At 44.5% G+C, this 15,188-nt stretch overlaps 1 protein-coding gene across 1 annotated transcript in view; it reads left to right on the top strand.

Annotated features, from left to right (window-relative positions):
* The window catches only part of LOC309561682 (microtubule-associated serine/threonine-protein kinase 2-like), a gene marked incomplete at both ends in the record, with an annotated part of 177,643 nt that overhangs the window by 59,777 nt on the left and 102,678 nt on the right, over positions 1–15,188 (top strand). The window contains one exon of the mRNA XM_082265670.1: positions 10,171–10,246. Coding sequence (XP_082121796.1) covers positions 10,171–10,246 — 76 coding nt within the window. The remainder of the gene's footprint in view (positions 1–10,170; positions 10,247–15,188) is intronic.

Here is a 15,188-nt window from a genome sequence, read left to right as displayed (position 1 = left end):
GCTTCTTCTTGAGCCACTCTTTTGTTGCCTTGGCGATATGTTTTGGTCATTGTCATGCTGGAAGATCCATCCATGACCCATCTTCAGTGTTCTGGCTGAGGGAAGAAGGTTCTCATTCAAGATTTTACAATACATGAACCCCCCCCTCCCCCATCCACTGGCCATGCGGCAAAGTCGGTCAGTACCTTCATCAGAGAAACAGCACCAAAGTATTATGTTTCCACCTCCATGCTGGACTGTAGGGGACGGTTGGCTGTAGGGGACGGTTGGCTGTAGGGGTCGGTTGGCTGTAGGGGACGGTTGGCTGTAGGGAGACGGTTGGCTGTAGGGAGACGGTTGGCTGTAGGGGGACGGTTGGCTGTAGGGGGACGGTTGGCTGTAGGGGGACGGTTGGCTGTAGGGGGACGGGCGGCTGTAGGGGGACGGGCGGCTGTAGGGGGACGGGCGGCTGTAGGGGGACGGGCGGCTGTAGGGGGACGGTTGGCTGTAGGGACGTTGGTGTCTGTAGGGAAGCTGACTGTAGGGATGGTGTCTGAAAGGAAAGGGGGGAACTTTTTCATACTTTCTTCCAGCATGACAATGACCCAAAACCTACCACTAAGGCAACAAAGGAGTGGCTCGAGAAGAAGCACATTAAAGCAATTGCAAACCGCTGGATATTTTTTTTCCCCTTAGCTGCAAGGTATAGGAGCCGCGATGACGTCACCCCCGTGCATGCACATGGGAGCTGCTGTTATTGGCACAGGATTCTGAAGGAATGGCAGCCATTCACTGGCTGCATGCAATGTAAATATCTCCTAAGCAGTGCACTTACACTACCTATAGGTCAGTATTATTATAGGCTTTTATCTATAGGAACAATTTAGAGATGCAAGTTTACTTCCTCTTTAAGGTCATGGTGCCGGGGGGAGCCTCGGTTGCCTCGTCTTCTCCCCGCTGCGCCGGCATCTCTGGTGTGGGCACCCGGCTGTGACAGCTTGCAGCTTCACTGCCGGGTGCGCACTGCGCATGCTGAATGGACAGCCAATCTTTTGGGACCTCTGACGTGTCCCAGAAGATTGCAGGCAGAGGAGAAATACCGCCCGAGCCGCCTAGGTGGCCCCAGCGGAAGTGGGAGCTGGTACCTGTAAAATCGGGATACCCGCTCTACCCCCCCAAAAAAAAATGGGGGGGTCAGGACACTTAAAGGGGAAATTCCACTTTTGAGTGGAACTCCACTTTAAGAGGTCAAACTGCCCTCACTTACAGACAGAAGTTCATTACTTTGATGTAAAAGAAGGAAATGACAAATTGTAAAACATTGTGTTAATAGTTATCTCCCAGCCTTAACAATGAGCAGAGAACGGCTCTGTAAGAATCGGGGGGGGGGGGGGATTGAGATCACAAATTAATCGTGCATATCTAATAAGTAAATAAATAAGTTAATTAACTTGTTGCCGCCCGCGCTATAGCCGAAGTACAGCTACAGCGCGGGCTCTAATTTCCGGGAGGCCGTCTTTATACAGCCTCCCAGTAACAGGCTCCCCGCGCACTCCCGCGAGCGCGCATCGGGGAAAATCTGTGTCGGCCGTGTCCCTTGGACACAGCCAATCACAGATCGTGGTGAATGGCCAATCACAGCGGCCATTTACCACGTGATCGGACCGTGCAATGAGAGATGATCTCATATGTAAACATCTCTCATCTCTCATCGTCAGCGCTCCTTCCTCACACAGAGACTGCAGTGTGAGGAAGAGCAGAGCTGAACAGCGATTAGGGGACACAGAGGAATGTAATCAGGGCACCGATCACCAGTGCCCTGATTACACAAAAGGTAAATAAAATACAATAAGTGCCCACCATCAGTGCCCCCCATCAGTGCCCACAATCAGTGCCCATAGTGCTGCCAATCAGTGCCTGCTCATCTAGGCACTGATGGGCACTGACTAGCAGCACTATGGGCACTGATGGTGCTGCCCATCAGTGCTCATCAGTGCCACCCGTCAGTGCCCAGCAGTGCCACCCAACAGTGCCCAGCAGTGCCGCCTCTCAGTGTCCATCAGTGCTGCCCGTCAGTGCCGCCTCTCAGTGCCCCCCATCAGTGCCCACAATCAGTGCCCATAGTGCTGCCAGTCAGTGCCCATCAGTGCCTGCTCATCTAGGCACTGATGAGCACTGACTGGCAGCACTATTGGCACTGAGTGTGGGCACTGATGGTGCTGCCCATCAGTGCTCATCAGTGCCGCCCATCAGTGCTCATCAGTGCCGCCCGTCAGTGCTCATCAGTGCCACCTCTCTGTGCCCAGCAATGCCACCTCTCTGTGCCCAGCAATGCCACCTCTCTGTGCCCAGCAATGCCACCTCTCTGTGCCCAGCAATGCCACCTCTCTGTGCCCAGCAATGCCACCTCTCTGTGCCCAGCAATGCCACCTCTCTGTGCCCAGCAATGCCACCTCTCAATGCTCATCAGTGCCACCTATCAGTGCTCATCAGTGCCGCCTATCAGTGGCACCTATCAGTGCTCATCAGTGCGGCATATTAGTACCTCCTCATCAGTGCCACCTCATCAGTGCCCATCAGTGCCGCCTCATCAGCGCACATCAGTGAAGGAGAAAAATGTATTTATTTTCAAAATTTACTCGCAGAAAATAAGAAAAACTTTTTTTTTTCAACATTTTCTGTCTTTTTTCTTTTTTTTTGGTAAGAAATAAAAAATGCAGAGATTATTAAATACCAGCAAAATAAAGCTCTATTTGTGTGAAAAAAAAATGATAAAAATTTCACATGGGTGCAGTGTAGCATGACCGCGCAATTGTCATTCAAAGTGTGAGAGCTGAAAATTGGCCTGGGCAGGAAGGGGGTGAAAGTGCCCGGTACGCAAGTGGATAAATAGTAAGGCCACTTTAGACAGGATCCAATTAACCTACCAGCATGTCTTTGGCATGTGGGAGGAAACCGGAGTACCGGAGGAAACTCACGCAGGCACAGGGAGAACATGCAGACTCCAGGCAGGTAGTGTTGTGGTTGGGATTCAAACCTGCAACCTTTTTGCTGCTAGGGGAAAGTGCTAACCACTACACCACTGTGCCACCCACCACTACACCACTGTGCCGCCCAACCACTACACCACTGTGCCGCCCAACCACTACACCACTGTGCCGCCCAACCACTACACCACTGTGCCGCCCACCACTACACCACTGTGCCGCCCACCACTACACCACTGTGCCACCCACCACTACACCACTGTGCCGCCCAACCACTACACCACTGTGCCGCCCAACCACTACACCACTGTGCCGCCCAACCACTACACCACTGTGCCGCCCACCACTACACCACTGTGCCGCCCACCACTACACCACTGTGGCACCCACCACTACACCACTGTGCCGCCCAACCACTACACCACTGTGCCGCCCAACCACTACACCACTGTGCCGCCCAACCACTACACCACTGTGCCGCCCAACCACTACACCACTGTGCTGCCCACCACTACACCACTGTGGCACCCACCACTACACCACTGTGCCGCCCAACCACTACACCACTGTGCCGCCCAACCACTACACCACTGTGCCGCCCAACCACTACACCACTGTGCCGCCCAACCACTACACCACTGTGCCGCCCAACCACTACACCACTGTGCCGACTTCAATGTAAACCCTCAAAAGTTGCAAGAATGATATATTGTACATGTGACTTTGTAGCGCGCAAAGCTGCATAGTTAAAGCCAAAGTTGCACTCATCCAAAGTCGCATTAAAGTTGTGCTGTAAAGATGAAAATCACATTAATTTGAAGTTGCAGAAGTGTGAATAGAGCCGATATTGTATTTCTATTGTTTTATCTTCATATGGTACAATCACACATCACTACAATCTGTTTTATATTACATTTTATTTTCATTCTTTATTCGATGTTTGGTACAGAAGTGCCCATAAGAGCTCATTCAGACTTCCACCCTGTGTTGTGACTCGCTGCGTCCACCTCCACCCCGGAGCTGTGCACAAGGCGGCCCATAGGAGGGGGCAGCAAACGTATCGGCTGCACGATGCGACATGAGCGGGCGCACAGATCTGAACGCAGTCACTGCGTCTGCATCCCCTTCTTATTGGCCGCCTCTGTTTAGCTCCGAGGTGGAGGAAGACGCAGGATGGGACTCGGCACCCATCTGAATGCCGCAGGAGGCGGTCATGGTTTTACTTTTTAATGAGAAGGCCTCAAAGTTTCTTCTTTCACCAGAAGCCCCTCACTTCTGTTTTTGGGGCGATCGTCTCTCATTACATACAAAAACAAAAGCTGCGCTATAATAAAACTGATAATAAATATTGATGAAGGATAAGATGTAGTGACAAGTGAAAATTAAATTCACCATATAAAAGTCCAAAAGACCTCATGTGAAAAATGTTTTTTTTTTTTTTGTAATGTGAAAAATTGATAGATTCAGAGTCCAAAATAAGTGAAGAGCTAATTGAAATCCAACCATAGAGAGGTAGGTGTATATAATAATAGATGAGGTAGGTACAGTGCCTAGTGAAAGTATTCGGCCCCCTTGAACTTTGCAACCTTTTGCCACATTTCAGGCTTCAAACATAAAGATATAAAACTAATTTTTTTGTGAAGAATCAACAACAAGTGGGACACAATCATAAATTGGAACGAAATTTATTGGATATTTCAAACTTTGTTAACAAATAAAAAAGTGAAAAATTGGGCGTGCAAAATTATTCAGCCCCTTTACTTTCAGTGCAGCAAACTCTCTCCAGAAGTTCAGTGAGGATCTCTGAATGATCCAATGTTGACCTAAATGACTAATGATGATAAATAGAATCCACCTGTATGTAATCAAGTCTCCGTATAAATGCACCTGCACTGTGATAGTCTCAGAGGTCCGTTTAAAGCGCAGAGAGCATCATGAAGAACAAGGAACACACCAGGCAGGTCCGAGATACTGTTGTGGAGAAGTTTAAAGCCGGATTTGGATACAAAAAGATTTCCCAAGCTTTAAACATCCCAAGGAGCACTGTGCAAGCGATAATATTGAAATGGAAGGAGTATCAGACCACTGCAAATCTACGAAGACCTGGCCGTCCCTCTAAACTTTCAGCTCATACAAGGAGAAGACTGATCAGAGATGCAGCCAAGAGGCCCATGATCACTCTGGATGAACTGCAGAGATCTACAGCTGAGGTGGGAGACTCTGTCCATAGGACAACAATCAGTCGTATACTGCACAAATCTGCCCTTTATGGAGGAGTGGCAAGAAGAAAGCCATTTCTTAAAGATATTCATAAAAAGTGTCGTTTAAAGTTTGCCACAAGCCACCTGGGAGACACCAAACATGTGGAAGAAGGAGCTCTGCTCAGATGAAACCAAAATCAAACTTTTTGGCAACAATGCAAAACGTTATGTTTGGCGTAAAAGCAACACAGCTCATCACCCTGAACACACCATCCCCCACTGTCATACATGGTGGTGGCAGCATCATGGTTTGGGCCTGCTTTTCTTCAGCAGGGACAGGGAAGATGGTTAAAATTGATGGGAAGATGGATGGAGCAAAATACAGGACCATTCTGGAAGAAAACCTGATGGAGTCTGCAAAAGACCTGAGACTGGGACGGAGATTTGTCTTCCAACAAGACAATGATCCAAAACATAAAGCAAAATCTACAATGGAATGGTTCACAAATAAACATATCCAGGTGTTAGAATGGCCAAGTCAAAGTCCAGACCTGAATCCAATCGAGAATCTGTGGAAAGAACTGAAAACTGCTGTTCACAAACGCTCTCCATCCAACCTCACTGAGCTCGAGCTGTTTTGCAAGGAGGAATGGGCAAAAATTTCAGTCTCTCGATGTGCAAATCTTTTTTTTTTTTTTTTTTGCACGCCCAATTTTTCAGTTTTTTATTTGTTAAAAAAGTTTGAAATATCCAATAAATTTCGTTCCACTTCATGATTGTCTCCCACTTGTTGTTGATTCTTCACAAAAAATTACAGTTTTATATCTTTATGTTTGAAGCCTGAAATGTGGCAAAAGGTCGCAAAGTTCAAGGGGGCCGAATACTTTTGCAAGGCACTGTATATATAGTAATAGATGATGTAGGTATATAGAATAGATGAGGTAGGTGTGTATATAATAATAGATGAGGTAGGTGTGTATATAATAATAGATGAGGTAGGTGTATATATAATAATAGATGAGGTAGGTGTATATATAATAATAGATGAGGTAGGTGTATATATAATAGATGAGGTAGGTGTATATATAATAGATGAGGTAGGTGTATATATAATAATAGATGAGGTAGGTGTATATATAATAATAGATGAGGTAGGTGTATATATAATAATAGATGAGGTAGGTGTATATATAATAATAGATGAGGTAGGTGTATATATAATAGATGAGGTAGGTGTATATATAATAATAGATGAGGTAGGTGTATATATAATAATAGATGAGGTAGGTGTATATATAATAGATGAGGTAGGTGTATATATAATAATAGATGAGGTAGGTGTATATATAATAATAGATGAGGTAGGTGTATATATAATAATAGATGAGGTAGGTGTGTATATAATAAGCGTGCCAGCCACCACCACACGGATAACCTTATTACCAGAGAGACGAGACCCCGAAGGGTCAGATCCCCAGGGATAGTAATGCTGTAGTGGGAAAACAGACCTCTCCTATAAATCTCTGCAGATGGTAAACGATTTGGCACTGAATGTTGATCTCCAAAAAACACAATATAGATGCACCATAGTGTAAAATTGTATGATAATTTATTACAAAATAAAGTATTGCACTTACAACAAGTAAAAGAACCTCCAGCATGAATAAAAAGCCAACCGTCTCACTCTACGCCTGTCCTTCCGCGATCTCAGCATATTCAGTGACGTCAGCACTTGGTGAAGCCTACGCGTTTCGTCACAGATGTCTCTCATTCCATACAGAGATGAGAAATGGGGGGAAAGTTATCATTCCTGCAGTTCTTTCCTCTGACTGTCAGACCCATCCTGGGTGAATATAAACCTTCTATACAGCGGGTAAAATAAGTATTGAACATGTCACCATTTTTCTCGGTAAATCTATTTCTTTTGACATTAAATTTTCCCCGGTAACGCCCCATGCAATCCATGCATACAAAGACACCAAAACAAATCCGTTCAGAAATGAAGTTCTGTGTAATAAAATGGAAGGACACCGGGAAAAAGTATTGAACACGCTAAATGAAATATATGTAATACTTGGTAGAAAATCTGTTGTTGGTAATGACAGCTTCAAGTCGCAGGCTCCTCTATGGAGAAACGAGTCGCATGCATTGCTCAGGTGTGATTTTGGCCCATTCTTCCACACAAACAGTCTTCACATCCTAAAGGTTCTGGGGGCCTCTTCTATGAAATCTTTAGTTCTTTTCAAAGATTTTCTAATGGATTCAAGTCAGGTGATTGGTTGGGTCATTCTTTATTTTCTTCTTCCTTGGCTTCATGTTTGAGATCATTTTCTTGGTGAAATGTCCGCCCTCGTTTCTTCTCCATCATCCTGGTAGATGGCAGCAGATTTTTATCACCATTCATCCTTCCCTCAGTGATATGAAGTTTGCCAGTGCCGTACGCTGAAAAAAGCCCCGCCCACACCATGATGTCCCCACCTCCAATCTTCACTGTTGGTATGGGGTTGTTTTTGGGGTGACCTCCAAACATGGCGCGTGTAACGAAACCGCGACGCACAATGTGCTTCCGTTCTTCCGTCAGTATACAGCTTCCTTCAGCCTTGAACATAGATATCAGATATTGTAGCCCCCCCCCCCCCATACAAAACTGGCCTGAACTTAGCTTGTATGGATCTGGAACCTTTATTGAACAGACTCACACCGAATATATACTGCATCAGGTCAGGTAAGCCTGATCTCATCATATACAGATGAAATTGTATACAGAAACATAATTAACCTGAACTAATTATCTGGCCATCTGTACAGAAACAATATGGGAATGCAGACCAAGACAATGTTATCATTAACACGTTAATTAACTCAGCCCTGCAACAAGGCTAAAACAAAATACATTACACATTATCCTAAGTATAAACACAGAATCCACAGTAGACAAAAGGTGACTAAATCAGCACAATCAGCAATGTGTGGAAGACAGGTGGTTGAGCTGATGATATTCGCATCTGCTATTAGTCTGTCTGTGCGGCGCAGTCTCTTATTAACAATAGGCCGCTAGGCCTTAACATGGATCCTAGACCTAGAGTCCCAGAGTCTTCATATATTCTTGAGTTATATTGTTGATAAATATTACTGTCCCATTTTATCCAAACCATATTCTCAGTGTCCATTGAGTCCATCATTTTCTTGGTCATCCTCTGCCCCTAATAGACACAGGGTGACTTACACATAGGAGGGGCCGGGGAAGCTGGACAAGGAGTTTCCCAACCTCTCTAAGGTAATCTGGACCCCCCGCCCAAAGGCACTCCCGTCACAGTATGTATTATGGCATCCAAACCAAAGAGTTCAATTGTTGGCCTCATCTGAGCAGACGATTTTCTTTCACAGATTTGTCTAAATGTTGTGCAGCAAACTTTAAACGCTTCAACATGCTTTTTCTTTAGCAATGGGGTGTTGCGTGGTGAGCGTGCCTACAGGCCATGGCGGGTGACTGCTTTCCTTATTGTTGTATCCGCTAATTCCAGGTCTTTCTGATGCTCCCCACAAGTGCTCCTTGGCTCTTGGACAACTCTTCTGATAATTCTTTTTCCTCCTTGTGTGGAGCACCTGGTCGTGGCCGGTTTATGGTGAAATTATGTTCTTTCCAATTCCGGATTATGGCCCCAACAGTGCTCACTGGCACATTCAGAAGTTTAGAAATCCTTCTGTAACCAATGCCATCAGTAGGTTTGCAACAATAAGGTTGTGAGGGTCTTGAGAGAGCTCTTTTCTTTTACCCATCATGAGATGTTTCTTGTGTGACACCTTGGTAATGAGACACCTTTTTTTATAGGCCATCAGTTGAGACTGAACCGGCTGATATCAGTTTGCACTGACAAGGGGCCAGGATTGATTGCTGATTACTGATAGATTTCAGATGGTGTCTTGGCTTCCCATGCCTTTTTTCACCTCCCTTTCTTCATGAGTTCAATACTTTTTCTGTGTCCTTCCATCTAATTACACAGAACTTCTGAACGGATTTGTTTTGGTGTCTTTATGTATGGATTGCATGGGTTGTCACCGACATGTGGTGAACATTTCATGTCAATGGCTCCTTTATCAATATATTTACCTAGAAAAATGGTGGCGTGATCAATACTTATTTTACCCGCTGTGTATGTGTGTGTGTGTGTGTATATATATATATATATATATATATATATATATATATATAATATATATATACACATCAATATTATTTTCCCTCTTCTTCCTCGGTCTTCCTCTTTCAGTTCTAAATACATTTTATTGTCAGGAATATAACTTTGTTATTACTATAGAATACCTCCCCTCCCCCCAACTCTCACCATTTGTGCCATTTGGCATTGTGTTTAATGGCGGGTTTAGTGACGGGTCTGAGGTGGCCGGTAAAGCAAGCCATAGATTGTGCAAGGAAGGAAAGAAGATTCCTCTGTGTTGATGGGGGGAATCCCTCCCGCTGCTCTGTTGTATTCTGACAGCAGGAGGTTTCCCCATCAGCAATATCCAATGATCACTGCTGGTGGCTATAGCCGTTGGCAGCAGTCAAAAACCTGACTGGTTGGTTGTAATGAACCAGCCTGCCCATAGATGGCTTGAAGTTGGATTTTTGATCCATCTATGGCTGGCCTAAGTCTCCATGGGGGAGTCGGTCTTCTCTACTCATCTGCATATTTCCCCAGACTCATCATGGAGTGTCGGGGACATCGGAAGAAATGCAAATTCCTATTCAGATGCTGAATTACTCTTCCACCCCACATATGAGATGAGCCCAAACAGTGATTTCCATGAGATGGGGACAACAATGCGTCTGCTTTGTGCACCTGCTGGGCTGACAACACAGCTGCAGTGAGAGAGATTGAGGATAGGAATAATCATATCTCTGGATGTTCCTCATTGATGTATTGTTTGTTCACCAGAAGAGGGCGCAGCTCTGTCTACAGTTGGTGTATAAACTATATTTCTTGTGTGTCTTCCCTCTGCAGGTAACAGCCCTCTGGACAGCCCCAGAAACTTCTCACCCAGCACTGCCGCTCATTTCTCCTTTGTTCCGGCTCGCAGGTAAGACGCCTGTGTTAGACAGAGAACATCTCTGCTTGTTGCATTGTTCTGCAGGTTCCCCCTGTTTTCCCAGATAGCAACTGCGATGAGCAACACTAAAGCTGGCCATACACTGGCCGAAATATCGGGCCAACTCGAAAAACGAAAAATCGTCCATGAGAGCAGACGATCGTGCCATCATGTAATGACCGAATTTCAAACGATAAATCGTTCAATGGACATAAATGAATCAGTTTTTTTCGTTCAGTTTGTCACATATGCGCAGTGCAAACAGGTCGGCCGAGAAACACATTCACCTTTCAATTTATTGTTCGGTCGGCGGATTTTCAAAACTGTTCCTTTTTTTTTTTTTTTTTTTTTTTTTTTCAGCTCTGAAAATTTAAAAACGATTTTCTATTTGTGCCCATTAACTGGACGAAAAACGAACGTTCGGACCAAATGACAGATTTTCGAACGATCTTTCAGCTAGTGTATGGCCACCATTTGTCCATTGACGGATGAATAACGGACACCCATGTTATCCTATGGGTAAGCGGATGTTAGGGATGATCGTCCATTGACGAATGAAAAACGGACACCCATGTTATCCTATGGGTAAGCGGATGTTAGGGATGATCGTCCGCTGACATCCAACTTCATTAACATCCATTTTTTGAAACAAAAGAAAGCCCTATTTCTCTTTTGTACATTGATGGACAGCTCCTGATCTTCTTAACTATTGGGTTATACTGCCCCCTACAGAAGGAGGACTGTAGGCAGAAATAAAAGTCTGGCTACGCCCATGGGCAGTCCCAGGAGGTATACTCCTCCTCTCTGCTATGGGTACTCAGTTTAGGTACAAGCAGTGTCAGGAGAATTATAACTCCACAGAGGGGCGGGAGCTGTGTCCACCAATGATCATCAGAGAAATGGATTTTATGGGAAGTCAAAAATTCAATTTTCTCTTCAGTTCATTGACAGACACAGCTCCTGATATTCATAACCATTGGGACGTCCCAAAACAGAGTTTAACATGAGGGGTGGGAACAGCAAAAAAGAAATTCCCAAGGCTAAATTATAGCCAACCAGGTAACAGGAGCTCAACCAAAACTACTAAAGCACACCTAAAAAAACAATACACCCTCAAAGAGGACCAGTTCCTCTAAACGGCAGCCTGCAAAACCTTGCATCCAAAAGAAGCATCCGCAGATGCCAACACCTCCACTTTACAGAACTTAGTGAAAGTGTGCTTTCATCTGATCCATCTGGAAATGGTCGCAGAGGAGGCGGACAACCCTTTCTGAGGACCATCCGTGAGCACAAATAGGGATCTCTACCTGATCCTCAGGTATAGATCCTATAATATGTAGAGAGGTCACAGGTCATTTCCTTCACTAAATAAACACCGGTTTAGTTGACTAAAATACGACTAAAACAATTCAGATGAATGAAATATGACTAAAACTAAAACGACATTATAATCAAAAGACTATGACTAAAACTAAATCGAAAAATGACATCAAAATGAACGCCCTCTGCTGGCCATTTCTAAAACTACCGCATAAGTATAAGTAAGGGGCATCTACTGAGCTGCTGAAAGAGGAGACCTTAGGAAAAAGGCGTTTCTGATCATTATTCCTAATATTTAATGTTGGTTATATATATATATATATGTGTGCAATGACATCACAGTCAACAGAGTTTGTAGTTTTTGGGTTTTTTTGTATTGTAAAGTTGCACTTCCTGTTTGTCAAAATGCAATTATTTTTGTTTGTTAATGAAACTTGGTTTTATTTATAAAGATTTTTTATATCACAACGGCTAAAGCCCCTTTCACACTTGTGCGACTTACAAGTTGCAGGATTTTACAGCGATTTTTTTTTTGCCGCAATTTTTAATACGATTTTGACTGAGCTTGAAGCAATGTCTGTCTTTGGACCTCAAAACGCATCAAAATCGGGCCAAAGTAGTGCAGGGACTACTTTGAAGTTTGAAGTCGGTGCAACTTCCAAGTCGTACAGATTTGAACGGTACTGGAAATAATGGAGAACGACTTGTCATGCGATTTTGCAGTCTCAAATCACAGGACAAGAAGTCGCAACAAGTGTGAAAGGGGCCTAAATCTGTGTCTGTAGAGCGTGTTCAAACCTTAATACCAGAAATAATTACATATTAGATTTTTAATCCAGGAGGATATCATTAGTTTGGAAATTCTAGAGAAATATTTAAATACTTCATTACAATTTACCTAAACCCATTGCATTTGTAGGTGACTAAAATGTACTGGAGATTTTAGTAGACTAAAATATGACTAAAACAAACAGTTCTGATGACTAAAAATGTTCTGGATATTTTAGTAGACTGACTAAAATACGACTAAAACTAAATTGAAATTGCTGCCAAAATTAGGGCTGTCCGACCCTAGTACAGCGATGCCGATATTCTGTGTGAATGGTTCTTGCTGCCTTTCCCTTTATCACCACTAGATGGCAGCAGTCGCTGAATGTCTTTGGATTGTATTGCAGTGATTTTCAACTTACGGGGTGTAGAGGGGTTCAACTCACAATGTGAGAAGTGAAGTGCTAGCCCCCCTGCCAACTGGTGATATCACATACAGGTGCATCTCATAAAATTACAATATTATCAAAAAGTTAATTTATTTCAGTAATTCAATTCAAAAAGTGAAACTCCTATATTTTATATATATGTTACACACACTGACTGTGGAAACTTCACACTGGACTTCATGCAACTTGGATTCTGTGCCTCTCCACTCCTCCTCCAGACTCTGGGACCTTCATTTCCAAATTAAATGCTGAATTTCCCACAGTCAGTGATGATTTGGGGGGCCGTGTCCTCTGCTGGTGTCGGTCCAGCAAAGTCAGCTCCGCCCTCTAGCAGGAGATTCTAGAGCTCTTCATGCTTCCCTGTGCTGACCAGCTTTATGGAGAAGCGGATTTCATTTTCCAGCAGGACTTGGCACCGCCCACACTGCCAAATCTTCCAATACCTGGTCACATGATCATGGGATCTCTGTGCTTGATTGGCCAGCAAACTGGCCTGACCTAAATCCCATAGAGAGTCTGTGGGGGGTGTCAGGAGGAAGATGAGAGACACCAGACCCCACAATGCAGAGGAGCTGAAGGCCGCTATCAAAGCAACCTGAGCTTCCATAACACCTCAGCAGTGCCACAGGCTGATCGCCTCCATGCCACGCAGCATTGATGCTGTAATTCATGCAAAAGGATCCCCGACCAAGTATTGAGTGCATCCAATACTGTACATGGACAGACTTCTCCTCCTATACTGTACATGGACAGACTTCTCCTCCTATACTGTACATGGACAGACTTCTCATCCTATACTGTACATGGACAGACTTCTCCCCCTATACTGTACATGGACAGACTTCTCCCCCTATACTGTACATGGACAGACTTCTCCTATACTGTACATGGACAGACTTCTCCTATACTGTACATGGACAGACTTCTCCTATACTGTACATGGACAGACTTCTCCCCCTATACTGTACATGGACAGACTTCTCCTCCTATACTGTACATGGACAGACTTCTCCTCCTATACTGTACATGGACAGACTTCTCCTATACTGTACATGGACAGACTTCTCCTCCTATACTGTACATGGACAGACTTCTCCTCCTATACTGTACATGGACAGACTTCTCATCCTATACTGTACATGGACAGACTTCTCATCCTATACTGTACATGGACAGACTTCTCATCCTATACTGTACATGGACAGACTTCTCCTATACTGTACATGGACAGACTTCTCCTATACTGTACATGGACAGACTTCTCCTATACTGTACATGGACAGACTTCTCATCCTATACTGTACATGGACAGACTTCTCATCCTATACTGTACATGGACAGACTTCTCATCCTATACTGTACATGGACAGACTTCTCATCCTATACTGTACATGGACAGACTTCTCATCCTATACTGTACATGGACAGACTTCTCATCCTATACTGTACATGGACAGACTTCTCATCCTATACTGTACATGGACAGACTTCTCATCCTATACTGTACATGGACAGACTTCTCCCCCTATACTGTACATGGACAGACTTCTCCCCCTATACTGTACATGGACAGACTTCTCCCCCTATACTGTACATGGACAGACTTCTCCTCCTATACTGTACATGGACAGACTTCTCCTCCTATACTGTACATGGACAGACTTCTCCTCCTATACTGTACATGGACAGACTTCTCCTCCTATACTGTACATGGACAGACTTCTCCTCCTATACTGTACATGGACAGACTTCTCCTATACTGTACATGGACAGACTTCTCATCCTATACTGTACATGGACAGACTTCTCCCCCTATACTGTACATGGACAGACTTCTCCCCCTATACTGTACATGGACAGACTTCTCATCCTATACTGTACATGGACAGACTTCTCCCCCTATACTGTACATGGACAGACTTCTCCCCCTATACTGTACATGGACAGACTTCTCCCCCTATACTGTACATGGACAGACTTCTCCTCCTATACTGTACATGGACAGACTTCTCCCCCTATACTGTACATGGACAGACTTCTCCCCCTATACTGTACATGGACAGACTTCTCCCCCTATACTGTACATGGACAGACTTCTCCCCCTATACTGTACATGGACAGACTTCTCCTATACTGTACATGGACAGACTTCTCCTCCTATACTGTACATGGACAGACTTCTCCTCCTATACTGTACATGGACAGACTTCTCCCCCTATACTGTACATGGACAGACTTCTCCTCCTATACTGTACATGGACAGACTTCTCCTCCTATACTGTACATGGACAGACTTCTCCTCCTATACTGTACATGGACAGACTCCTATACTGTACATGGACAGACTTCTCCCCCTATACTGTACATGGACAGACTTCTCATCCTATACTGTACAT

The sequence above is a fragment of the Pelophylax lessonae genome (genome assembly GCF_965119305.1).
Source record: "Pelophylax lessonae genome assembly, chromosome: 8".
Lineage (NCBI taxonomy): Eukaryota > Metazoa > Chordata > Amphibia > Anura > Ranidae > Pelophylax > Pelophylax lessonae.
Note: the sequence above shows the minus strand (reverse complement) of the source record. Positions and strands in the feature narration are given on the sequence as shown.